The sequence below is a fragment of the Mirounga leonina genome, unplaced genomic scaffold (assembly GCF_011800145.1).
Source record: "Mirounga leonina isolate KUSES-001 unplaced genomic scaffold, KU_Mleo_1.0 Mir_175, whole genome shotgun sequence".
NCBI classification, from domain to species: Eukaryota; Metazoa; Chordata; class Mammalia; order Carnivora; family Phocidae; genus Mirounga; species Mirounga leonina.
The window spans coordinates 32,399,307-32,426,719 of record NW_023270453.1 but is presented as its reverse complement, the minus strand read 5'-3'; the positions used below and the strand labels follow the sequence as shown (position 1 = coordinate 32,426,719).

Here is a 27,413-nt window from a genome sequence, read left to right as displayed (position 1 = left end):
TCCGATCTTCCAGAGTGAAAAAGAGCTGCTGTTTATTTTCCATTCTCTATGTCCTTCAAGCACTTTGGGACATGAAATAAGCAGGTAAAAAATGCCACCAAGAGATTGAGACTTTTTATAAAAACATGCTAACGTGTTATTGAGCATTAAGAATAATTTAAATAATTTATATTCTAATACGTTCAGAGTAAATCATAAATAGGAATGGTTACAAATCAATGATTAAGAAAATCAAAGCACAGATGACGGAACTTCGATTTAAAAACCTCCAGGTGGGAGGCCCCAACAGAGATTTAAACAAAAAATCAACATCTCCGGTTGGCAATAGCGCAGCATGAATTCCCTCGCTCATGCATTTGTTTTAAAAACCTTTCTGGAGTGCTCCTACCTGTCGTGTTAGGTGCTGTGATATATACATGGTTACACAGTGATTCCTGTCTTCTAGGTAGCTCGGTATCCCACATCCGGTAGACTGACAGGACAGTACAACCACAACTAAGACTCGTAATCAGGGACGACAATTATGAAAATATCCTCGATAACCAAGGAGCCAGGCTTGCCATGGTCTTATTTTTCAAAACCAGGGAAGTACGTTATCATCAATCCATGAACCAGCAAGCGCCATGTCTAGGAGGGACAGAAGGGATGTATGAGGCCGGCTCTCGGCCCTCGTAGGGCGGGACACTGAGTTCGGGGAGCATGAGCAGGCACGAAACAATGGTGGGACTGACCAACGGCAGGAACAGAGCCCAGGGTACCGTGCGGCAGAAGGCGGACGGGTCCTCAGTACTCACTAATCATTTCAGTAAGGGCTAAAACAGCAAAGACTTTCCAATTACAGGAAATAAAACCGGATGGACCGATTTTCCAACCACTCTGGATAAACGATGTTTTAGAACAGGGTACGACTCCAAGATACCACTGAAGAACAGAAATTACAACTTTAAATTCTATACTCTTTGAAACAATATACAAACACAAAGTTATTATTAGTATAGCATTTTGTAAACAGTTCACACGATGGGGCTGGCATAGTTCCAGGTCTGTTCTTCCTCACGATTCTCAACACGAGCATCAAGTGTGGCCTGCTGGAATAGTTTTTGCAATGGCTGTGGCCCCGAAAGCCACTCCTTACTGCTCCGTGACACCTACTGGACTTGTGTTGAGGACAAAGGGCAAACTATTCAGAAAAATTATTGCTCTTCAATTTCTTTTTCTTTAACATTTGGGATTAATATTGGGGATCTTTTTTCTCTTTATTTCCACTTACTTTACTGGCTAAGCTACGTATCACACATGGGGGCATCCCCATTTTCTGATTAATTTGTAGTCTGTGAGTGGCTGTATAGCCTAGTGGGTTAGAAAATATTCCTATTCCGTGAATCTGAAACCACTGACTGGCCGTGTGGGCCTTGGGCAAGTAGTTTAATGGCTCTGTGCCTCAATTTCATCTGTAAAATGGGAATAATAAGACCTCCCTCAAAAGAGGCACGTTAGGAGAATTATCCACTGTAGAAGGTACTCAGAACAGTGCCTGGCACATAATAGGCATTATAAAATGTTAGCTGTTATTGTAACTGTGCTTTTCTTATAATGTGGTAACCTCATTCCCTAATTATCCATGATAATGCTGAAAAACCAAAGATTTGCTTTCAGATGATTCCACAACGGTTTCAATTAATATTGTTATATAAAAACAGCTAGTTTACTATGAGATGTTATAACTTAACTGGAAATTGAATCCAAGAAATAATAAACTCCTGAAATGAAGCCTGGATTGTGAAGAACATAATAAGTCTCCCTAACTGGTAACTCAAATTAATGTAACAGAAACTTGCCATCATAATAAATATTCAGTTCTTTGCTTTCAACATTTAGCATAATTACCCAAGTCGCTCCGTGTGACACATACAAAATGATAATTACAAATGCAGATTCTTATTTCCACTTAATCTAAAGTACAGAGGTTTCTTATTTTTGCTTTAAGATCTTTAATGATATCTGAATAGCCTGATACCACAACAATGATAATATAGGGAGGAGGTGCTGAACTAGAAGTCTTCCTCCAATGGGCATGTATTCTGGCCCACATGCTAACTCATTTTGGGATCACATATTTCTTTTTTTATTTTTTAAGGAATCTCTACACCCAACGTTGGGCTCGAACTCACAAACGCAAGACCAAGAGCTGTGTGCTTCACCGACCGAGCCAGACAGGGGCCCTGGTGATCACATTTTCTGACTAAAATTCCAAAGAACCTTACCCCTGCCTTTGAAAAGCAGTGACCTCTCTAAAACTATGTATACTCAGAATATTACTGCCAATTTTTCTATCCAGGGAGCATTTTATTATCAATACTTAGGAGTATCTTTTTTTTTTTTTTCTCTCTTGACATCTGTAATCAACTGATCTAGCGCAGACAAGCTATCCTTCCACCGCCAGTTTGCCAGATTCCTTCCTTTCGGTTTATTTTAAATAGTAGCACTGCTTTTATTCTTACGACATCACCCACGGAGGTCCTGGCAAAAGCACATTGTCTTATTCTAACATTAAATTTCCAAGTACAGGCTTGGTGCAAATGGCTCTTTCAGCAACGCACCTCACATATATTTTCCTTTTCAAAACAAACACTTCTCAAATTCCCCAAGTTTTCTGGGAAGGTAAATATCTTAAGATTCTAAATGGTGTAACTATCTGATTGCTATGTAATACAGGAAGATCTACCTTAAAATAAGTAGATGGTCACCACTGAGAGCTAGGAAATTAAACCAAGCCAGAGATAAAATTACATTAAAATGTGATATGGAAATTATCAGGTAGACTGAAACGCAGGAGACAGTCCATATTCCAGATTCTGCTGGGTGGATTCCAGTATGGGCCAGGCTTATCCACACCTTGTCACCGAGCCCTCTGATGTGGAGACTCACTTGTATACAGCAGGAATGGCACGGAGTCTGCAGTATCTTGCCACAATCTACTAGCCACAATCTACTAAAGATGAGGTTCCTGATGCATTATAGAAGAGGCAGCCTGGAGCCTGAAAACTCGCCTACTCAGGTGCCTTCTTCCCCACATTTTACCAGGCTCTCTTGGCTACAACCCTGCAGGAAAAGCCCAGTCTCCTCAGGGAGATGAGCCCTGAGACCTTGGAATATCCTCCCATATTATAAGAGGCTTTTGTATGCCTTGAGGCCTGAGGCCACATGGCAGCAGTCTGATGAGATGATTTACGTGCACAACTTGATTTATGGTGAATACCTGTTTTTGCTCTGGGGGGATGGAGTCTGTCGTGTGGGTACTCTGTGTCTACGTGACTGACCCCCAATAAAAACGCTGGACCCCAAGGCTTGGGTAAGCTTCCCTGTGGATAACGCTCGCCATGTGCTGTCACACACTGCGCCTGGGAGGATGAAGCACATCGTGTGACTCCACAGGGAGAGGACACCTGGGAGCTTACGCTTGGGCTTTCCTGGACTTGGCTCCATGCTTCTTACCCTTCTCTGATTTTAATCTGTGTCCTTTTGCTGTCATATACCCAAACTGTGAGGATACCGGTTTTTCTGGCTCCTGTGGGCCCTTCTGGTGAATCACTGAGCCGGCAGGTGGTCTTAGGGACCCTCAGCATGAACACCAGTAACCTAATCTGAATGATCTTGGCTCTCTGTACTCCTCTGTAACTCAGGGATGGTTAACTCATGAAGACTCAGGCAGAGGATGTTTTGTAAAGAGATACTGACCCACATCCTATAGCACCAATTCTTTTTTTTTTTTTTAGAATTTATTTATTTATTTGACAGAGAGAGAGCACAAGCAGGGGGAGCGGCAGGCAGAGGGAGAGGTAGAAGCAGGCTCCCCGCTGAGCAGGGAGCCCGATGCGGGTTGGATCCCAGGACCCTGGGATCACGACCCCAGCTGAAGGCAGACGCTTAACCAACTGAGCCACCCAGGCGCCCCTAGCACCAATTCTGTGATTCCATCGCCTGCATCTTTCTTCAATCTGTTCCCTTCCCCCGTCAACCTAATCGTGGCTACCACCTTTTCTCCGGACTCGTTTCCCTGCTCCATCCATTCCTCTGTTAGGAGGCCAGCGAGAGCCTCTAAAAACAGACTTCCTACTGAGAACGCGTCAGTACTGTCTTTCCGTCTCTACAGGCACGTTCTGAGCCCTCAGCAGGGCTTCGGGTACCCTGGGGCTTCCCCACACAGAAGCCCCTTCCCGCCCTGTCGACGTAGCACCTAGCGCACACTCCTCAGGCGTTGCGTACCTGTCGCTTCTTCTGTGAAGGCGCCCGGGGCCCTGCCCCGGGCCAGGTCTGACCTGCGCGAGCGCACCCCATTCCTTCACCTTTGCAGCCAGACTCTGTACATGTCTAGTTAGTGTAGTATTCATCATCACCTGATGTTCGTCTTTTCCACTGGGGGATGAGCCCGAGGAGGGGAGGGACCTCCAGCACCACTGTGACTACAGCATTTTACTGTCAGCACAGGGCTTGGTGCCTCAGAGATGCCCAGTAAACATCTGTTGACTGTTTTGAGTCTTGGGGGAGTGACGGTCTAGAAGACACAGAGAAGCACTAAAAGCTTCGGACAAGAAGAGGCCAGCTGTTTAACAACTGGTTGGTTATCACACTTTCTGAAATGTTTTATTTATTTTAAGCAGTTCGGTTAAGCGTCTGCCTTTGGTTCAGGTCATGATCCCAAGGTCCTGGGATCGAGCCCCACATCGGGCTCCCTGCTCACTGGGGAGTCTGCTTCTCTCTCTCCTGCCCTACCCCCGCCCCCCCGCTCATGCTATCTAATAAATAAGTAAAATCTTAAAAAAGAAAACCCCATACATACACACATATACCATATAAACCATCCCATAGAGCACATTAACAGAAAACATTTTCATAGGCTGAAAGAATCTGTGGCCAAGGCACGTGGTACTCACAAAGGATATGGCGGGGCGGGGTTCTGCCCATGTAACATGCTGAGCCGCTCCACAGGGACTCAGTGGCCCTGATTCAGGAGGCACCTGGGAATGCATGCCCTGGATGGACTGGGGTACAGGGAGATTTTAGGTGTACACTGAGAGCCCATAGTCCGTGTTGGAGGAAGGTTGTTCATTTTGAAATTCTGTGTAGAGCCCTGGCATGCTAACAGCCACTAAAAATGATTTCTGCCCTCTCATTGCCACTGATGCATTACCAATATCTGTGGCTTGGAAGATTGGTCAGTCCAAGCCATGGTGTCCTCTGGTCTACCCTTTTCTCTGGCTCAGCTCAAGGATGCCCCATCTAGCCCCTGCCCTGTCTTTTGAGGCTCCTTAGAGATCATGTGACCCATCTTCCCTCACCAAGCTGCCATCTCCTTGACAACACCCCTGGTACAAGGTTATCAGATTTCTCAAACACCTGTGGTGGGTAAAAGGTGGCCATCTAGTCTGTGCACATATCACTTAGAACATTTTCCGGATGTTACACTGGAAAGCATTTTCTATTTGGATTTGGAACATTACCAGACACTCATCCTAAAACAGTACGTGTATGTTCAGATAAACATCACACCTTCAAAAAAATATTTTCCCAGAGTGATTCTACTGCTGGTGATCTGAACTGACTCGGTTGTAAAAGCATTTCCCAGCAAATGGTAAGGCGGTCACCCACCCACAGACAATGGAAATTTCACCAGGAGAAAATAAGTCATAATTCCAAGGGAAGGGAGAAAGCTTGTGTGGGGGGGTGGGGGCTGGGTGGGGAGATCTAAGAACATGTATCTTAGAAAAGCAGTGGTTGAGCTGTATTTTTGGTGTTTTATGTTACATGTCTTTACAAGCAGAAAAGCAGCTCTCGCCACGTTTCCAATATCCTGTTAAACCACTGAAAGGCAACTGGAGATGCGTGGAAAAGAGAGGGAGGAGACAAGAAATGTGCACATAACCCAGGGATGAATCACACCACAGGTTTATCTTGAGGTGATGCTCCCAACTTCTTCCCCCCTCCATCTTTCCTGAGGGCAGTCAGATATGCCCCCATCCAGAGAAGCCTCTAGATCTTAAAAGGCCTCTATCTTTTACCTTATGAGTTTCTCAAAAGCTTCCTTTTCTTTCCGCAAAGCAGTGAGATAGCGCTGTTCCTCGGTTGAACCTCCATATATAAGAAAGTAGACCCTGCCAGTTAAAACAGAACTCTTTTAGGCTGTAAAAACGTAATTTTTAATCCCTGAAAGGAAGAGCGTAGCATTTGAAATGAGCAATCTAAACTGCTCAAATAATAAATATTTGACCAAGAATAAAAGGCTCCATTAATCACGTACCTAAAATTAAGCTGCCTAAACTCCACCTGGTAAAAGTCTCATTACCACGTTTTTCCCCTTCACCGAAAGGAGGAACAGAGTTTAGGTAAACACTGAAATATAACTAGAGGGATAGACTAATCCTTGCTTCATAACTATAAACAAATCAGAAAACACAAAATCTCAGCAGTTTCTCTTTTTTCAATTTTTTCTTTACACCTCTGCCAAACAATCATTTGCAAAGTTGGATAGTAGTTATAAAACGCAGCTTGTGAAAGTTCACGTTAGTGAGAAATAAACAAATGAAATCTATATGACCTTTATCTCTTTCTCGGCTCTTTTTTATCAGTGTCTTCACAGAATCAAGTCATCACACATGTTATATAAACACAGACGCAGAAGACACATGGGTGATATCGGGCTCGAGAAAATAATTTGGTATATTACTTTCTCCTAGGAAGGACTGCTTTTCTTTCTTATTTGTTGCTCAAAGGCTGAATTAAGCACCTCCTCTGACTCTCTTCCTTACCTTCTATCGGAGGTTTTTCCTTTTTTAGCCTTTGACATTTCTTCTGGACTTTATGCTCCTAGGATATATTTCCTTGAAGTGTGGACCGAGAAAAAAAACCATCGCCAATGAATCCAGAGACCTCAGCTCTCCCCCACAAGTGCTATGTGGCCAAGGGCAAGTCATTCGTTATTACTGGGGCCCAGTTTCCCACCAACGCAGGGAGCAACTGAACTCCAAGGTCCCTTCCGGCTCTGACATTTTGTTTCCAAATATCACACTATTCCATTCTCAGGCAACAAAGAACTTGGGAGCACACAAGTGATCTACAAAGCTGATCAGTAGCAAAGTCTGAAAAATTTACCAGCCTATAATTCTTTGACCAGCTTCGTTTAATCTCTTCATCCTGTGTTATTTCTGACCCACCTGCTCCATTCATCTCTGCTCTGGAAGGCTGCATTAAACTGCTAGGAAGGTTTCTTTTGGCTCTGTTTTTGGTTCAGACTGAGTTCAGGATATTAATTTTGCTGTTTATTTCCCTCAGATAATTGGAGACCCAGAACACTGTATTCTTTGAGAGGCATCATTTTCTCATCTGATATTTCTGTAGATTCTTTATCTGCTATTTCTTGAAACTCAAGAAAACTTGGTACAATAATTCCCCAAATACCTTCTCATTTTATGTGGATATAATTTAGAGTCACTTCTTGAAATTTATAAGAACGACATTTTAGAAGATCAAAGCCATTTAGCTGAGTCATAGTTATAGTACATTTTGGTACAAGTTAGGATATTATACATTTCCTAGACTTGTTCAGATACAGCACCCCATAAGCTACAACTAATGCAGAAAGGATACAGTATAGAACAACAGAACAGCAAGTAACCAGAACACAGATAGTTCCCTAGATTTGTTGTTCTACTACAACATCTGACATCCTTCCTATGCAAACTTCCCAGGTTGACCAGGATGCCAAAGAAGGATTCATAAATTTAACCTACATCGTTAACAACAGAATGTTAAAGAAAATCCATGTGCAACTGGTAAAGTGTCTGTGTTAAAGCCTAAAGAACCGTGAAATTGAAGCATTTAAAAGAAACAGCTCAATGGAGTATTACTGAGCCATAAAAAAGAGTGAAATCTTGCCATTGGCCACAACATGGATGGACTGAGAGGGTAGTAAGCTAAGTGAGATAAGCCAGATGGAGACTGACAAATAAATACCATATGATTTCACTTATATGTGGAATCTAAAAAAACCAAAATGAACAAACAAACAACAACAAGAGAGAAAAAGACTCAAATAGAGAACACAATGATGGTTGCCAAAGGGGGGTGGGAGTAGGGAGAATGAGCAAAATGGGTGAAAGGGATGAAGAGGTACAGCTTAAAAAAATAAATAAGCCACGGGGATGAAAAGAACAACACAGGGAATATAATCAATAATATTGTAATATACTTATCATGGTAAGCATTTTGTAATGTATAGAATGGTTGAATCATGACATTGTACACCTGAAACTAATTTAATGTATGTCAACTGTACTTCAGCTAAAAAAAAAAAAATCTCTCTCTATGTAGATATATACACATACACAAAAAAAAGAGAGAAGAAACAGCTCATATTCTTTATAACTTGCCTCAGAGGCTTCCCGGGCCTGCTCGCCCTGTAAATTTCAAGCTGGCGAACGAACGTCAGTTCCGCATCGTACAGCACCACGTATCTTGGTTCCACTTCATGGAGCACCCTCGTCAGAGCATAGGGGTCACTACAGCCCAGGAGCGGATGGAGGATGGTGAGTGGGTCTTTCAGGATTCCATATGCGGCATCAGAGGACAAGTTTAAGTCAAATTCCTCGTGCTTAATTTCTTCTAAGGAGCTTTCTGGGCTACTGCCTGTGTCTCTAGGATAGCCTTCCTTGACATCTCCTGCCTCTTCAGGTTCTTCAGACTTTCCCATCATCTGAGTTAAGGTTAACCTTCGCTTTTTCTTTTTCAGAGTCCTTTCTTTGGTGGCAGCCCTTTGTTTGTTTGGGGGGCCTTTAGGCCTTTTGTTAGATTTTGCCATTCTCTTTGGACTGTCCTCACGTCTAAATTTCATCCACACTTCTTCGGCTTTGCTATCCTTCTCAAAGGTTTTCCTGTAGAGCCTCAGCAAGAAGGCCTCTGCTCCCATAGTGATGTACTCTCTCAGCTGGGAACATGTTCGGTCATCGCTTGCACAAATAAGTACTTGACCTAAAATTACGAAACAGTGTTATGTTACTGTGACCTCATGTGTCCCCCTGCTCTCTGCCTGCCCCCTCGCCTCTTCCCCTCCACAAAGAAGACACATCTTACCCCCGGCGCTAAGGGTACAATATTCACAATTTGTTTAAAGGGTCTCAGATGCTTATCAAATGCTTTCCCTCTCTGACAGGATTAGTTAAATCTTTTGAGTAAAGTTGGAGCCAGAAACATTTAGTCTTATGAAAGCGTAGCCACGGTGTAATGGAGGCTTTACGGAAGCTCTTTTTAATTAATAATTTTCCAGAGGATTTTATATGCCAAAATAAATTCCAAATGGATTACAGAGTCAAACGTTAAATATTAAATCATAAAAAAAAAGGTGACTATTCTCCATCTCTCTGGATGGAGATGATTTTCTAGGCTTAAAAGCAATGGAAGAAATCTCAGAGAAGACTTGTATCTATAATCTAAAAAACTGTGCATTAAGAAAGCTAAAGAAAAAAAACAACTTTACAAAACAACTATCATAAATGACGATATCTTTAATATATAAAAAGCCAATACCAACTGTGGACATAGTCTAAATTGGCAAAGAAAAAAAAAGACAATTCACAAAAGAGGAAAAACATTTAAGAAAACAGTGAGCTTACCTAGCACCAAATTTCAAATGAGTAACATTTTTCTCCAATCAAATTGATAAAACCGTTACACATATATAGGTATACATACAAACGAATATATATAGAATCTCCAGTCATTGTCAGCTAGGTGAAAAAGAGAGGAGCTCTGGGGCGCCTGAGTGGCTCAGCTGGTTGTGTCCAACTCTTGATTTCGGCTCAGGTCATGGTCTCAGGGTCGTGGGATAGGACCTCATGTTGGGCTCCGCACTCAGCATGGAGTCTGCTTGGGATCTCTCCCCCTCATCCTCTGCTCCTGCCCTCACCTGCTCTATCTCTCTAATAAATAAATAAATCTAAAAAACAAAAGTGATGAGCTTTTACGCTGCTAAAAGAAATGAAAATTCAGAAAAATTTTGTACAAGTCAAACGTCTCAAGAACATTATCATTTGACTTGCTAATTATATATCCAGAAATTATATCTGCACTGTGACCTTAACAATGTGAGAAAGAAAATACATAAAAGAAACCCTGGAAGCAAATATGCCAGTGTGACTCCTGGACATTTTTTTCCCCTTCTCTTTTTTCTTCATACTTTTCAATTTTTCTAAGTGAGCATGCATGACTTTGGGTCTTTAATCACAGTACTGTAGGTTCTTGGATAACATCACCAGCACATTTACTAAGATAAGAATTATGCGCTTGCGTTTACTGATTTGTAGGAGTTCAAAGTCTCAATAGATTTTTTTTTAATCTAGTTTTATTTTATAATGGGTTTTAGTTTTTTAAATGTAGTTCAGGTTTGGTCTACCATGCTAATCTACTAGTATACTTGTGTTTGAAGACAGCAGTCCTGAAATCTGGAATTTTTTGGTGGTGGAGGGGGGGCTAGGTCAATGTTGCTCCAAAGAACAGTGAAGACTTTTCTGGAAAGATGCTTGCTGAGAATAAAGCAAGCCCATTAGCTTTCTCCTTGGGGATTCCAGATTGAAATCCTGGTGAACATGTAGGTGGAGATAAGCTGACTCTTTAAATAGAAGTCCTGAGAAGGCAACCAGCAAAAAAACCTGCTTTCATGAATATACAAGGATTCAACCTGGAGAAAATCACATCGAATGAATAGAAAAGGAGGCTGCCACTAGGATTTCAGTGTTCCTCTGGCATTTATTCTTTTACATTTTATAAATAAAATCATAGTAAGTTATTTTTAAAGAACTAACAAAGAAGACTCATTTGCTCCACTTTGAAAGCAAATGTCATCATCTCTTTTCTCCTACCTGGACCACCAAGGGCTTCGCTCTCTTTATTTTCTGCCTCAATTTCTTTCAGTACTTCGGTTAATGCTTCCCACTTTGGGTTGCTTTCTAGGACCAATTCCTTTTTTGTTTCTGTACAGAAATAAAAGGATAACCTCATTCTACGTGATAACATTTATCCATAAAGTATTTCACAGCCTTTTAAAACAACAGATGACACAAGCATCATTCCAAAAGCCCCTTCCTTTGAGCCTCTTTCTGGAGGCCAGATAGAATCTTCTTTCTTGAAAAAGGTCTATTTATTAAGGTCTAAATGAAACACACTCCAGACCAACGTTAATAGAGGTTTCACAGTGCCCTGAGAACAAGTCACATGCATGGTCACGAATTAGAGAAGAGTCTGTGTTGTTGTCAATTGTGATGCTAGCTATAAGCTGCTATTTAAATGAAAGAATCAGTACAGAGTAATAGTATTTATTATTTTTAAAATCCCCCTGACTTTCACAATCCTGAAGATGGGATACAAGTAGACAGCAATCAAATGTTTCTGTTAGTACTCAAACACATCACTAACATATTTAAGTTCTGAACTAGACCTTTGAATGAGGCAGAAGGTCAGCATCAACCCTATCCCATGCCTTAAAAAACCAATGATATTTATTATATCTACTAGATAAGGGTTGGAATAAAATCCATACTTGCCTCATTCTAGTATATATTTTTTTAAAGCTAAAAGGAATGTTCAACATTCTGTTAAGACTTTAAGGTGCCAAAAGTAGTTATTATTCTGAAGTTAAAAAAAAAAAAAAATCAATCCGTAGCTCTTACGTAGCGGTGATAATACTCCTGACTGACACTTGGCACCTATTATTTGGAATCCCCTGACAATGGATTCTAAGACTTGCCAGCTGGATACTTTTTAACATGCATTGCATGTAACATATATTTAACATACGGGCACACGTTTTTCACATGGCTGAAGGATATTTAGGATTAATATATAGACTTGATAAGAATTTCCACACCAAATACTTAAATAAAGGACACAGTTAAAGATCAAGCCTACAAGATACCTTGCTCTTCTTTCATCTCTGTTTTTTCAGACATTTTGCCTTTTTTGTTCATTTTGGCATCTGGAAGATGGTAAACCCTTGCTCGAGCATTTACAAACATTGAGGTGCTAGAGTCAAGAAACAGCCAACCTAATAGGAAAAGTTAAAAAAAAAAAAAAAAAAAGCCTTCAATTTAGGATGAATTTTAATGAGTCTCTGATGGTCACATGCCCTAGAAGGACAACTGTCTGCCATCTTGTTCTCCTCTGAACCACATCTTCCCCCTTACTGTGGCCTCCATCACTGTTTGGTTAGACCAGTGGTTTTCAAAGTGTGGCCTACTGATGTCTGGGGGTCACTGAGATGTTTTCAGGGAGTCTGGACCTCAAAGCTACTCTCATAAGAATATTAACTCATTATTTGATTTTCCCCCCACTGTGCTGACATTTCCAGTGCTGGTGCCCAAGCGTAATCAAGGCAGTGGAACCAAAGGGATCAGCGGTCAGTGTATTCTTCATTGTCATGCATTTGTAGTTTATTACTTAAGAATGTCCCTGGGGAAGAGGTAAAAATTATTAATTGTATTAAATCTGGGCCTCAGGGGCCCATGGACTACACTTTGAAAATCAGTGGTCTAGCCAGTGACAGAGGCCACGACAGTGGGGGCAGATGTGGTTGGTAGACAAACAAGATGGTGGCCAGTTGTATATGTATGTTTCCCTACAAACCTCCTCAGTATTCAGCACTCTGGCTGATGAAACCCTAAACTGCCTTGCCATTTCTTTGGAGAAAATGAATTTGAAGTTCTTAACAACTAAACTTCCAGAACACAACCTATTTCTAAGTTGGGGGCTGCCTGTAATATACAGAGTCTTTTCTAGAAATAAAGTCGCCTGGAATGGATATGAATATTTATTATTATACAGAACAGAAGTTAAGTAGGCGGAAACATTAGCTATCAATAAAGCCTACATCCTTGTGCTATGAACATAAAATATAATTTGAAATCTTAGTATACCACATAGTTGAATATAGCACTCCCTACATCTGATTCCCCAACAAAATCCAACACTTTATTCAAACCAGCTCCCATAATAATATTAGTATTTTTATCTCCCACCTGAATTCTGACCAAAAGCCTTCTCTGTTGCTCTCAGAGATTCCAGAAGATTAAGGAATGTGATACAATCATACTGAGAGAGATATTGCAGCAAAGTTCGTAATATCTTCAAGTCCTGAACCAAGGACTTAGTCTTGGCTCCAAGCTGGTGCCACAAAGGATCCAGATAATGGCGGATTGTCTAAAACAAGAATAAAATTTAGTATTCCTAAAAATATGTTCAATAAAGCTATTATTAATACAAATTATACTTTCAATGAACATTATCCCCGTATACCTAAAAATGGTTAGGGTGGTAAATTTTATGTTATGTATATTTTACCATACACACACAAAAAAACTCCCAACATCATCTCCCAAGAAAGCGGATAGAAAATTTCAGTTCATAAGATTCTAATAACCATGTTTAAATTTTCAAATATAAAGCAGTGTCTTATCCCTAGAATCTTTGTGATCAGAGAGTCAATTTATATTTATTCATATTTACATTATGAGGAGAAAAGGCCTGATAAACATCAGATAACCAGTCTTTTTTTTTTTTTTTTAAGATTTTATTTATTTATTTGACACAGAGAGAGACACAGCAAGAGAGGGAACACAAGCAGGGGGAGTGGGAGAGGGAGAGCAGGCTTACCGATGAGCAGGGAAGCCTGATGTGGGACTCGATCCCAGGACCCTAGGATCATGACCTGAGCCGAAAGCAGACACTTAACGACTGAGCAACTCAGGTGCCCCCCAATCATTTGTTTTTATGATGGGTCAAAGCACATAGCTTAGACGTATCAATTTCTGTCAAGTTTGGCTGTGACCCTATCCTATATAGATAAAAATGTGGGATCCAGTTGGACAGGGAACAGAGGGCATATATCAGGGAAACTACATGGCATCAAATTAAATAACAATGTATCTTAATTTGGTGGTGTAAAAGATTTACTTAGGGTTTTTTGTTTTGTTTTTTAATGAGATTCATGGATGGGAAAATACTTGTTAAATTATCAATGGACTAAATTTGAATTTTTTTAAGACCCTAAAAAGTAGGAGCACCTGGGTGGCTCAGTCAGTTAAGCAACCACCTCTTGGTTTTGGCTCAGGTCATGATCTCAGGGTCATGAGATCAAGACCCGTATTGGGCTCTGCACTCAGTGCAGAGTCTGTTGGAGATTCTCTCCCTCTCCCTTCCCCACTGCTCCTTCCCCTGCTCTCTCTCTCAAATAAAATAAGTAAAATCTTAAAAAAAAAAAGTTGCCTAAAGCACAAAATAGCTTTTTGTATATACTATATAGGTATCTACATACCCACAGCTATATTATACACATACACACACCCTTTACAAACTGATTTTGTAACTAAAAGGATAATACTTATAGCTTGATATGGAAGCACTATCACTATGTGGCATCTTATCTAAGAGAATTAATACTCAGCAGGAATAATTATTTGGATGGCCGTATAATTTATTGTCCAAACTGGGACTCTTGTGAAAATGAAATTATATTATTAATAATTATTCCAGGACAACAGGTAGATACTGTAACTGTCCTAGACAAACTGGAACATATAACTGCATACCTGTTTGGTAAAATCACCTACAAAAGTTAAATTTTCTAACAAGATGCAAAGTTATGTCTGCATTTACCTTTGGTTGCTAAAAGAATATCCAAAATAATACTTTGACTTTTACTAGCCAGGGAATGATAAACAGAAACTTAGTACAAAACATATTAGGCTATATTTTGTTTTTTTCTAACAACATATACATTCTATTAAAAGAACGTGAAGGTTTATTTTTGATGGTTTTTTGTTGTTGTTGTTGTTTGATCATGCACCAACCATTAAGAACAGAGGAACAAAACACATGAAATTAGTTTCATGTATAATTATTTCACAGTAAAATGACTTTTTCGAAGAATCAGAGAAATGAGGAGTTAAATTTTTCTTTCTTAATAATCACTATGCATTATTTCCAGTGACAGATTGATTCAGAGTTTAAGACAGGAATTTGTTCCACCAAAATATGAAAAACAAACAAAAAAAAGCTGTCCAGAAATTTTTAAAAGTCAGCATTTTCTGGATCTACAATTCAATCTTCAACATTTATGGACCTGTATTAATACTCATCTATGATAAAAGTAAATCAGTTAGAGGGGTGCCTGGGTGGCTCAGTCAGTTAAGCGTCTGACTCTTTTTTTTTTTTAAAGATTTTATTTATTTATTTGACAGAGAGAGAGACAGTGAGAGCAGGAATGCAAGCAGGGGGAGTGGAAGAGGGAGAAGTGGGCTTCCTGCCAAGCAGGGAGTCCGATGTGGGGCTCGATCCCAGGACCCTGGGATCATGACCTGAGCCGAAGGCAGACACTTAACGACTGAGCCACTCAGGCACCCCAAGTGCCCCACTCTTGATTTCAGCTCAGGTCATGATCTCAGGGTCAAGAGATTGAGTCCTGCATTGTGCTCCACACTCAGCGTGGAGTATGCTTGAGACTCTCTCTCTCCCTCTCCCTATGTCCCTCCCCCTCCTCACGCATGTGCACATGTTCTTTCACTGCAAAAAAACAAACAAAATCAGTTAGAATAAAAGTTCCTTGAACTAAAGTCTTAGTCTTACCATTTTCTCAATTCAAAATGTAATTTTAAGAGAGCAAGGTTCACATTCCTCAGTAATGAAAACTCATCCCAATTATTTTTATTCCAAACAAAAGCTCATAAATCATGAAGTATTCTTATGTAAAAACTCTTCTACCTGTAGATATCCAAATGCTGTCATTTCAGAGCAAAAAAGGTTATTTATCCTTCTCTTAATTATACTTAAAATACGAGATAATCACTGCATAACTGCAAAAATCAGAGGTGTGCTTATGTGTCGGTCCATGTATTTTACTACAAATGATTACTTTCCAGAAAACCAAAGAAGCTATCCTTAAATCAGCTCCAAATTAATTCTAAAATAACAGCAAATTCCTGTTAAGGACACTGCAATTACTAAAATAACTTGGAGTCTTTAAAATTATAACATCACAAACTGTGCTTAAAAGGAAAAGAGACGGAGTACCTTGTCAAAGGGTTTCCCAATAGCATTTTCTAAAGACAAATCTTCCACTTCAAGGGACGGGTTATGGCACTTGAGCTCCTTCAGACATGCATTTAAAATGTCTAGTATGGCGGTCTGTATAGCAAGCATGGCGGGCGTCATAGAAACATGAATTTCCACAACTTCAGGTTTGTGCTGCTCTAAAAACGAGTTCACTGCCACGTGGAACCTATAGAGACAAATAGTTTCCAAAGATTTTCTTGAATTTCAAGAGCTGTGTATTTCTAGTCTCATTCATTGTTTGTGCATAACACCCAGTGCTCCATGCAGAGTGTGCCCTCCTCAATACCCACCACCAGGCTAACCCATCCTCCCACCCCCCTCCCCTCTAGAACCCTCAGTTTGTTTTTCAGAGTCCATCGTCTCTCATGGTTCGTCCACCCCTCCGATTTCCCCCCCTTCATTCTTCCCCTCCTGCTACCTTCTTCTTTTTTTTTTCTTAACATATATTGCATTATTTGTTTCAGAGGTACAGATCTGAGATTCAACAGTCTTGCACAATTCACAGCGCTCACCAGAGCACATACCCTCCCCAGTGTCTATCACCCAGTCACCCCATCCCTCCCACCCCACCCCCCACTCCAGCAACCCTCAGTTTGTTTTTTCAGGAATACTTTTAACCTCAACGCATGGACGTTATCATTCAAATAAGGCAGGGGTCAGCAAAACTATTGTCTGGGCTGAACCCGGTGCCTGGTTTCAGAACGAGTTTTAGGGGAACACAGCCACGCCCACTGTGTACGGACCATCTACGGCTGCTTTGCTGCTCTAACAGCTGAGCTGGATCAGCGTGTCAGATCGCGTGGCCTGCAAAGCCCAAAATAGTTACCATCTGGCCCTTCACAGAAAAAGTATGCCGATCCCTTTAATAAGGTATAATCAAGAAACCAAAATACATATTAGCCTAGGTGCAAGGTGTTGGAACACTGGAACCTTATGGTTTTTCCTAGACATTTACATCAATTCTTCAAAAATCTTTGTGCTTTATTCCCCGACGGGTAATTTTCAAAGTGAAGTGGGAGTCTTAGCCAATAAATCTACAGTTCACCTAAAGCTGTTGTACATGTGAGTCTCTAGATTCCCTGGGGGTCTCGCTAAACATACAAGAAGGAATAAAGTGGCTGCCCTTGGACGGATTTGATGGGCTACCAGAAAAATAACTATCAAATCTCTCTCCTTGTAAAAGAACCACGGGTGTGGAGACCATCTATTTCTATTTGACGCACTTGTTATGAACCTGGCAATCACGTATCAGGTGCAATTACAGTACATTTTACATCATGTTAAAGTGCACACTTAAGTTATGGCAGATTCTCTCACAGAAATTTGTCGCGTAGTGCTGTTTACCTTGGCCACAGATAGAGCTTGCCTACAAAAAGATTCCTCATCACTCTTTCCACGTGACAAAAACCAGTATCAAAGGCGACAGCGTTGTCTGTGAAAGCTTTAATAAAGCCACGCTTGTTTTTCTGGCGAAACAGACGCAAGATGAAGGCTTCTTGACAAGACTCGATTATCCTGTGAGCTCTGTACACCAAGATGCCTGAGAGGAAATTTTTTAATTTAGATGGCAAAATAGTCATGGACATTCATGCTCATTTTCATTTGCTTATTCACCATGTCTCTCCTGAGTACCTACTTGGGCATGGGCAGGCACTGATCTCGGTGGGGGATGCGGCAGTGAACACACAATACATAAATCCCTGTCCTCATGGTCCTTATGATACACAATATAAACACGTGCACTGTTTAGTAGGCTATAGAGTAATAAGTGCTAGGCAGGAAAAAAAATGAATCGGGAGGAGGGGGGGCATGTGCAAGGGGTGGTGGTTGCAACTTTAGGTAGGGTGGCCTCACTGAGAACCTACCTGAGCCACGGCTAGATGGAAATGAGGAGGTGAGCCTTGTCACCACGTGCGCCAGGAGAGTTCCGGCTGAGGGACAGTAAGAGCAAAGGCCTTGGCGTGGGGCGTGTCTGGCATGGTGGAAGAATCTCTGAAAGCGAAGTGGCTCACGGATTCTCTTTTTATAGGTGAACCAGATGTGGTCTACATAAAAGCGGTAATTCAGAAGTCTGGGCCACATCTGCATCACCTATTAGAGTAATTCAATTTTTGGAATCCGAGTATATTCAACTGAGAGGTAAATTAGTCCATTAAAATAAAAACCTTTAATGAATGTATTTACTACCTCTGTGTTTTGGGGTGGTGTGATTGACACCTCTGAGATCACAAAAACAAGGACAATTATTGCGTTTCCTTATTTATAAAATGAGAATACTGGACCAGATGATCTTTCATATGTATATATAATAAATCCACATGACATTATACGTACATGTGCCATTTTGATGCAGTGCGATTAGTGATGAATTAGGAACACAGATGACACGAGACTGCACATGTCATTTCTGAATCAAAAACTCAATTATTCTATGATGATTCTCAGTCTCTTAGACCTACATCAAGCCATTAGCTTATATATAAATTTGTCATAAATGTGCTTATGTGTTTTTGAACCAATTCACATCACTCCTAGGGTCTGGGAGTGATTTGTGACCCCTTCTTCTACTAGTTCAGTGAGCCCAATTCAGATTCTACTGTTTTGGTGCTTAAATTTTGGATTGAGGTGGATGGAGCTACCATTTATTCTAGCTAAGCAAATTGTTTTTCAGATACAGTAGAAATTAATAGTGTTATTTAGCAATTTGTAGACAAAGGATTTTCAACAACTGCAATACATACATGTAACAAACTTACTACTGAGCAAGGATTCTGGACCTAGTCGTTGGACTTTTCCAAGTACTTTCCTGGGCTACACTTGCTGGCCTAGACTGAAATATCACACAAGGTTAAAGTAATAAAAGGGGACTTCCAAAGGAAAGATGAACCTCAATTTAAGGAAATGTTGTGTTCCAAAAGACTGTCATTCTTTAGAAAACCCAGGAGGAGGAGGAAGAGAACTATTCTATCCCAGGTGCAGGGGTCAGGTACTTTACTGGATTGTTATTCATTTAATCCTCATGAGAATTCTATGAGGTAGGTATTATTATGAGATCAGGAGAGGGAAATAAGTTGATCAAGGTCATCCAACAAACAATGGGAGACTAAAGGTTCCAAATCAGGGGGGTCTGAGGACAAAGCCTGGTTCTTCCTAAGTGACACCACCTGAGGACTCTCCCCCCCCCCCCACCATTTTAAAAACTAGCAACATGATAACATAAGCAGGGGTACATGGGTAGCTCAGTCGGTTAAGCGTCTGCCTTCAGCTCAGGTCATGATCTTGGGGTCCTGGGATCGAGTTCTGCATCAGGCACCCTGCTCGGCGGGGAGCCTGCTTCTCCCTCTCCCTCTGTGCCTCCCTCCCACTCATGCTCTCTCTCCCTCTCAAATAAATAAATAAAATCTTAAAAAAAAAAAGAAAACACAAGCAGGCTGTATTTCTGGGGGCAACTGCAGTCTCATAAAAGCCTAGTTACATTTCATTTTTATGCTCCCATGACAATTTGTATCTCATACTGTACTGTGATTACTTCTTTCTGTCTCCTCCACTAAACTGCTTGAAGACAAGGACATCACAACAAGCAGTAATCAGAGAATGCTTTACCATGTACTGAGCACAATGTGGAGAATTTTACATACATGATCTCATTTCACCCTCACACTATCCCAGGAGGAAGGCACTGTTACAGGCTTCCATTTACAGATGAGTAAACTGAGTCATACAAATTAAGCAATTTGCCCAAGATCACACCTTTGGCGCACGGTGAGGTGGGCTCAAACCTAGGAGCAGCTTAACTCAGGAGCTCACCACACAGTCTCATTGATCTTTCTACCATCAGCACCTACCACATTCCTGCCAAACAAGGGACCCTTAGTAAATTTAATGTTTGTTGAATGAACATAAAACTGAATTATAGCACTGTGTGCACAAATCTAACATGTAACTTTTTCTTTTTTTTAAGTTTGTCATGGAAAGTGTGTCCTCAGTTCTATTTGGAGGTGTCAGAGCCGTTTTAGCAATGAAAGCCTCCTGTCCTGTCTTTTGAAAGTACCATCAGGGTAACTATGTACACACTTCTCTCACTGCTGAGGAGTTGTGGTTGGCGAGGACCCTTGCGTGGGGTGTGGTAGTGAATTTCATAGGTAGTGAGAGGGGGCAAAAATTAGGGCAGAGGGCATTCAGAACCTTCTGGAGGGTTACATGCTTCAAGGACTGCTGTTTGGTCTGTGAGAGCCGTGGTGAAAGTGCCATGGGGAGCCTCTGGGGGCCAATCCCTCCAGGATGCAGAATCTGAAGGGATTCTCTTCTGGTATTCATCTGCATTCCATTCAGCCAAGCGGCAGCAGCAGCTCCAGCTTCATTACTGGTTGGGACATGATCAGAAATGGATACAGAATTTTGTGCTTTTAATTAGGAGCTACCTAATTACCTATAAGCTATAATCTGGATGTTTCTTTGATTCATTATTGCTCTCTGCCTAATTGGGTTGAACGGCTACTAAAAGTCAGAGCAATACTGACATCTAGTGGTGGTTCCAGTACATTTCCCTCCCCATTTTATCCACTTAAATAAATATAAAACCAAGCTGAAAAGAAAGCAGCAACCAGTAAAAGACTTTATGATGTATCAGAATTTCTGGTAATGAAAAGCCAATACTTTTTTTTTTTTTTTTTTTGCTATTATTTACTGTTTAGTATGTCCCAGGCACTATCTTGAACAATTTATTTTCACTCATTTAATCCTTATGATAACTCTGGGAAGTGCTATTTTCTCAATTTAAAGAAATGAGAAAAAGAAAAGAAGACTTGAGGGTGCCTGGGTGGCTCAGTCGTTAAGCGTCCGCCTTCGGCTCAGGTCATGATCCCAGGGTCCTGGGATCGAGTCCCACATCGGGCTCCCTCCTCGGGGGGAAGCCTGCTTCTCCCTCTCCCCCTCCTGCTGCTTGTGTTCCTACTCTCACTATCTCTGTCTCTGTCAAATAAATAAATAAAATCTTAAAAAAAAAAAAAGAAAAGAAAAGAAAAGAAAAGAAGACTTGAGCCTTATTAAAATTAAGTAACTTGCTTGTAAGTGGTGGCATCATCATTCAAAGCCAGGTGAGTCAGACCTCACTGCCTGGGCCTGGCTGATGACAATTATAAATGTTACAAAACTATAACAACACTGTTCTTCAATTAGTTTACCATGAACCACAAAAAGCATTCGTTCATACATTTATTCATTAAATATTTCTTGAGGGTCTTCTACATTCAGGGCCATAATGGGAAGTATGATTATGAATATCACAGTCTCTCTGCCCTCCAGAAGTTCACTGAAGGTCACAGCATATTCATGCATCATTTTATCCAACAAATATCCGCACTAGTTACTTAGCCTGGGATGAACAAGTTGTCCCTTATGCTTATGAAGCTTGTTATCTCATGAGTGAGACAGACAAACAGGCAAAGATAATGTAGTGTTCTTTACTGCTATGACTGGGGAGAAGCAAAGGGTAATCTGAGAGCAGCGAGTTAGGGCCCTCAGGTTACCTTTGGGAAAAATCAGAAAAGGTTTCCAAAAGGACGAATAATAATGAAAAATAATTCCTTTTCTATATTAATTCTAACTAAAACTAAACCATACTTCTCAAAATAATTAAGCAACTGCTTAGTTTAATTTCAAATCATGGGGGAAAAAACTCTTTAGAGAGAAAACCAAATATTTTAGGAAATATACAAAGAATATTTGTAAACATTTCAAGTCTGATTAGGTTCTAAAAGGCCAGCCAATTACCAAGTATTTACCAGATATGAGTTTAGGAAACAAGGAAGAGTCATTCTTACTTTACTTACTAATTTAGTTAGTTATTCGGGCCACAAATACTTTTTAAGCATCTAAAATGTGTCTGGTATTGTGCTAACAACTGGAAGCACAACGTAGAGCAAAAACATCCAGTGCTGCTCACAAGGAGGTTCTAGTTGAGTTTAGCAGAGGGGACAGACACAAAAAAGTGCCGATTTATATACAAATCACAAGGTTTCCAATTCTTACCGGTAATTAAATCTGAAGGTATTCTATCAGTCAAGAAGTCGACCACAAGTATTCGACTTGTTGCAAATATCACACCTCCTTGTGTGTAGACCTCATAGCGGCTGTTACTTGTGATTTCATTTGTTACCCGGCGAGGGAGGTGTTCGACTCCTTCAATCTTCAGCTGATTGATAAAGTACTCCTAAATCAAACCAAATTTTATTAGTAGGCTGTTGAATACAGGGCAGTTTTTATTAGGTTGCAGGTCTTTGAATTTAAAACGAGAGACAATACACTTGAGGAATGTACAAACCAAGTTACTACTTTATGTTGATCCGCCAATCATCTACATTTAGCCAGGCTTTTATTTTTGTTTCGTTTTGGGGTTTGCACTAAGGAATCATTGCACTTGAGTTGTTATTAGCATTTTAACAACAGAAAAGGAGCTTTAAGCCCTCGGTTAAAAGACTTCTGCTAGCTACAAAATACGCCCCGCCAAAGCCAGGTTTGCAGGCAAGCGAACTACGTGAGGACATCACAAGGAATCCTTTTCCCGGGTGGTGGTTTAGACTGCGAGTTCCGTCCCGATCCACCCCAGGGGGGATTTCATGTCAACGGCCACTTGGCCCTTTGTATCTTCAGTTGAACACTTCCTCTACTGGGGGCCCTGCCTTGTGCTAGGCTCTGTGTGGGGTGCTGGGGACACCCAGACAGATCAGACGGATCGCCACCCTCAAGGAGTCTGTGGTCATTCTCTGCGGACAGCTTCCTCCTGGCCACCTGCTCTAGCAAGGGGCTCATCAGACTCGTCGGAACAGGCTGTGCCACCTCTCAATACCGAGCCCCTGTCTTAGCAGAGGTGCGTCCCCCTTCGGTCTTCAGTGTCCTCCATTCCCTAACCGCAGGTGCCCTTCCCCAACATCCTCAGCTGCCAGCTCCCGGCCCTTCTGACCCAGTGCCCCTCGCCCCCCAGCTCCGTTCCTGTCCGTATCCCTCTCTAGACACCCCTGTCCTCTTCAGGGACCTCCCATCCTTCTCTCCGCCCCCATTCTCCTCAAATGACTCCCCTGCTCCTCTCAGAGCCCCTCCCTCCGTCTCAGTGTCCTTGCACCCGTGGCAGACGCCCATTCAAAGCCCTCCCGTCCGTGTCAGGAACCTCCATCCTCCTCGGGACCCTGCCTACCCTCGGTGTCCTCGAGCTGTGGCACGGACCCGCATCTGCCTCAGAGACCCCCGTTCAACGCCCTCCCCCCGGCGCCAGGGGCCGTCACCGCCCTCAGAAGCGCCAGGGCCTGCATCCGTTCAGGAGGCGCCCAACGCTCTCGGGGTCCCCGCTGCCCCCCGCGCGGCCGGCCGCACCTCCTCGGCCGGCTGAGTGTTGAGCACCAGCACCAGGCACGCCGGGTGGCAGTGCAGCCGGAGGAAGTGGTAGAGGAGCCGGTCCGCGCCCAGCCCGCGGGCGCACACTACCAGCCCGTCCGCGTCCAGTAGTTCCAGCACCAGCTGCCGCTCATACTCCAGCAGCGGCGCCATAGCTGTCCGCCGAGCCGGCAGTCCCGGCTCCATGGGCGCCCTTCCGGGGCCGCGGCCGAGCTCGGCCGAAGAGAGCCGAGCCCCAGACGAGCGTCGGTCGAAGGAAGCCGAAGAGAGCCGAGCGCGAGCCGAGCGTAGGCCGCGCTCAGCCGAGGAGAGCCGAGCCGGAGGCGAGCCTGGGCCGAGCTCCGCCGAGGAGAGCCGAGCCCCAGCCGAGCTTCGGTCGAAGGAAGCCGAAGGAAGCCGCGCCCGACAGGGTGAGAGCCCGCGGAGTTCAGCCCAAAGAGGAGAGTTGCGGCCGGGAGGGGCGCCGGCCGAACTTAGCCGAAGAGGAGCCGAGTGGGGCCGAAGATTCGCAGAGTCCGGAGGTGGTGCCCGCGCTCCTGACAGGTGTCATGTCCAAGCCTCAGGCTCCAGCCCCGAGCCTTTAGTGAACCCGCCTTGCTTTGTCCCTTCGGTCTGAGAGTTGGGCGGCCTGGATCTACAACGAGCACCCAAAGCTACCCAAAAGCAAGGAGAGGAGAACTAAACCCAAGGAGCGTAGTTCCCCGACCTTGGCAATGAAAATGCTAATTGTCAGTCTTCCAAGCGCGCCTAGAATTAATAGCCCCTGTTTCCTACGGCGAGGTTTGATTCTTCCTTTTGCAATTGGCCTCTGCCTCCCTGTTAACATTTTTCTGGGGGGAATATCCAGAATAGTTTACTACTTTGAGGCTCTTGTTTCTCTCGAAAGGTCTTGAATAAAAAGTCGCAGCCGGGTGTCCCCGCAGCAGCCGCATCCTTTCTTCCACTAGAGGGACACCTTCGGAAGTTTTTGTTCTATACAAGGACCGTCTGACAACCCAGCCAGAAGAATTGTTCTGTGTGGAAAATCCCTTTGCCCCCCAGCCATCCTTGTTAGAAAATGAAGATCACTCGTTATTCCATGACCTAGAAATAGCCACTGTAACATCATGAGCTGTCTACCTTCAATCTTTTTTTGTTTTCTTTATATGTACACTCTCTCACCACACAGTTCTCTTATTGATTTGAGGCCATAAATAAGGCAGGGTTCCAAGTTTGTCACTAACATTTGACAAACCTCCGAACATGGTATTTAGTATTCTACAAAATCCTTTTACACAGCTGATGAGATTTCTGTCATGAGGATGTACCACGCTTATTCATCTGAGCCCTTATTTGTGGACATTTAGTTTGTTTCCAGCCCTCCACCCCATTATAAATAATTTTCACCGAACATTTTAGTATGTAAATTCAACCATGCCCCTAAGATGCACTTAGAATGGGTAATTAGTGGGATAAAGAGAACAAACATAAGGCTTTTCATTACATTCGCAGTGCTACGTTACCCTCTAGAAAGCCTGTACCAATTTACATTCGCATCAGCAGTTTGCAAGAAGATCTATCCCGTTACTGCTTAACCAGGGTTTTACTTACATTTTGTCGAGATTAAAACAGCATGCAATAATTCCCGAATGCTGGTTGAATGGAAAGGTTTACCTGCAATATTCTACATGCAGCATTTCCTAGTGAAACAAGTATTAATCTCTCCAATTCTGAGAGTGGGAGAATGGAGCCTCAGGGAGGTTATATAACTTGGGCAAGGCCACTGAGCGAGTTGGTATATTGCTTAGGTTTAGCTCGGGACGTGGTAAGTGGGAACGCGACACAACTTTAGGGTGTGCGTGTTGAAGTGACAATGAAGTTGAAACCTGATTCCCAAGCTGTGGTAGGCAGAATAATGGCTCCCCAAAGATATCCATGTCGTAATCCCTGGGACCTGTGAATATGTTATCTTCGGTGGCAAATGGGACTTTGCAGATGTGATTTCAAGATGGGGAGATTATCTTGGGTCATCCAGGTGGGGCCCATGTCAATTACAAGGGTCCATATAAAGGAAGGACGGAGACAGGAGGGTCAGAGTCAGAGAAAGAGATGTGGCAATGGAAGCAGAGGTTGGAGTGATGTAGGAGGGACCAAGAGCCAAGGAACACAAACCTCAAAAGACAAGGAAATGAATTCTACCCTAAAAGCTTCAGAAGGAACACGCAGCACTGACAACCCACTTTGGACTTCTGGAAGATAATGAACTGGTGTCATTTTAAGCCACTAAATTCATGTTAACTAGGTACAGCTACAATGGGAAACATAGACAATCATTCATTATTTCTACTACACTGAGCTTTAAGATGTCCCCAGGAGACGAAAACCAAACAGAAGAGAACTTAGATGGGAGTATATAGGGAAGCAATAATTTTGGAGGGTGATTGGTCAACATATATGTAAAATGTAACTACCTGTATAGATACACATACACACGAAGATGTATTCACTCAAACATTTATAGGGCACCTGCTGTATGTCAGGCAGTGTACCCAATGCTAGGGGTTCATCAGTGAACAAAGCAGGCGACATCTTTGTCACCATAGAACTTATATTCTAGCGGGAGCTTCTGCACAAAGATGTTTATATGTCAAATCGTTTCGGGGACTATCATTATTTCTCAGATATTTCAGCTACATGTCCAATAGTAGGAGACTAATTAAAGCATGCATGCATCTCTAATAAGTGGGATATCATGTGGCAAGCTACCCAATACATGTGATTATATACTGAAGAAAGCAGTTACACATTAGTATAGAGCACAGTCCCCTTTGTCTAAAAACATTAGCAAACAAACAATATTTTCCCATGACTGCATGGGAGAGCTCTGGAACTAAATCTCTTAACAAAAGCAGTTGCTTCTGGGGAGTTGAAATGAGTGATTGGCCTCAGAGTAAGACCTTTATATTTTATTTTATTCCTTTCTATTCTGTTGGTTTTTCTTACCATGACCTTATATTGCTTTTATAATAAAACCAAAACCCAATTCCCAGGTGCTATATAAATACTTCATCAGCACTAACAATTATTAACTTGTGAATTCTAGATTTAATATGCGTGTGGTGGGCAACACTTAATGCCAAAGTTTGGTTTCTGGGGACATGGACTTAGAAATTCTCACAGATTCTGTCTCGACATTTTAGTTTTTTCCCTGGAAAAAGTTTTCAACTTAAGGTGATGGGATTCTTCTTCTTCTTCTTCCTCTTTTCCTGTGCCTCTGTCATAATAATTCTGCAAAACTTTCCTTATTTTCTAGATGGTTCTGATCCCCACAGCCACCTCCCCTCTAGGCCACTTTGTAAGTTTCAGTTTTTTGCCCACGAGGAGACAGGGCAGGTGGTTGGCCTTTGGTCTTTGGCATTGGGCTGTGAATGAGATCAAGCATCATTTTCTCCTCTGACTCAAGATAGAACCCAGCACGCCTTGGTTAACCTTTAGCTTGACTTGCCCTGCAATTTCTCTTAGCAACCTCAGTCTTTCACATACCTATGTGGAATGCCTACTAAATACAGAAGATGAGTAAAGAGCAAACGCTTCCTGGGCTTAACTCCTGTCCTAGGGCCAGAATACCTTTGAGTCTCTCAGAGTTAGCTTGTGGTGGTTTAAAGGTTGGAAACTGAGCTTAGGTACCTACTAGCTGTGTGACCCCATGCAAGTTACTTAACCTCTCTGTGCCTGAGTTGCCTCATCTTTAAAATGGGGCTGATAGGGGCGCTTGGGGGGTGAAGTCAGTTGAGCGACTGACTCATGGTTTTGGCTCGGTCATGATCTCGGGGTTGTGAGATGGAGCCCCGCTCTCTCTTGCTCTCTCACTTTCTCACAAACAAATAGATCTT

At 42.3% G+C, this 27,413-nt stretch overlaps 1 protein-coding gene across 1 annotated transcript in view; it reads right to left on the bottom strand.

Annotated features, from left to right (window-relative positions):
- ERCC4 (ERCC excision repair 4, endonuclease catalytic subunit) overlaps nt 1-23,734 on the bottom strand; it is a 30,551-nt gene extending 6,817 nt beyond the window's left edge. Inside the window, exons 1-9 of the mRNA XM_035022301.1 lie at nt 23,521-23,734; nt 22,183-22,363; nt 17,497-17,692; nt 16,111-16,318; nt 13,062-13,242; nt 11,963-12,091; nt 10,911-11,021; nt 8,427-9,024; nt 6,060-6,152 (exon numbers count right to left, since the gene is read on the bottom strand). Coding sequence (XP_034878192.1) covers nt 6,060-6,152; nt 8,427-9,024; nt 10,911-11,021; nt 11,963-12,091; nt 13,062-13,242; nt 16,111-16,318; nt 17,497-17,692; nt 22,183-22,363; nt 23,521-23,727 — 1,904 coding nt within the window. The 5' untranslated portion in view covers nt 23,728-23,734. The remainder of the gene's footprint in view (nt 1-6,059; nt 6,153-8,426; nt 9,025-10,910; nt 11,022-11,962; nt 12,092-13,061; nt 13,243-16,110; nt 16,319-17,496; nt 17,693-22,182; nt 22,364-23,520) is intronic.
- Nucleotides 23,735-27,413: the final 3,679 nt, after the last annotated feature.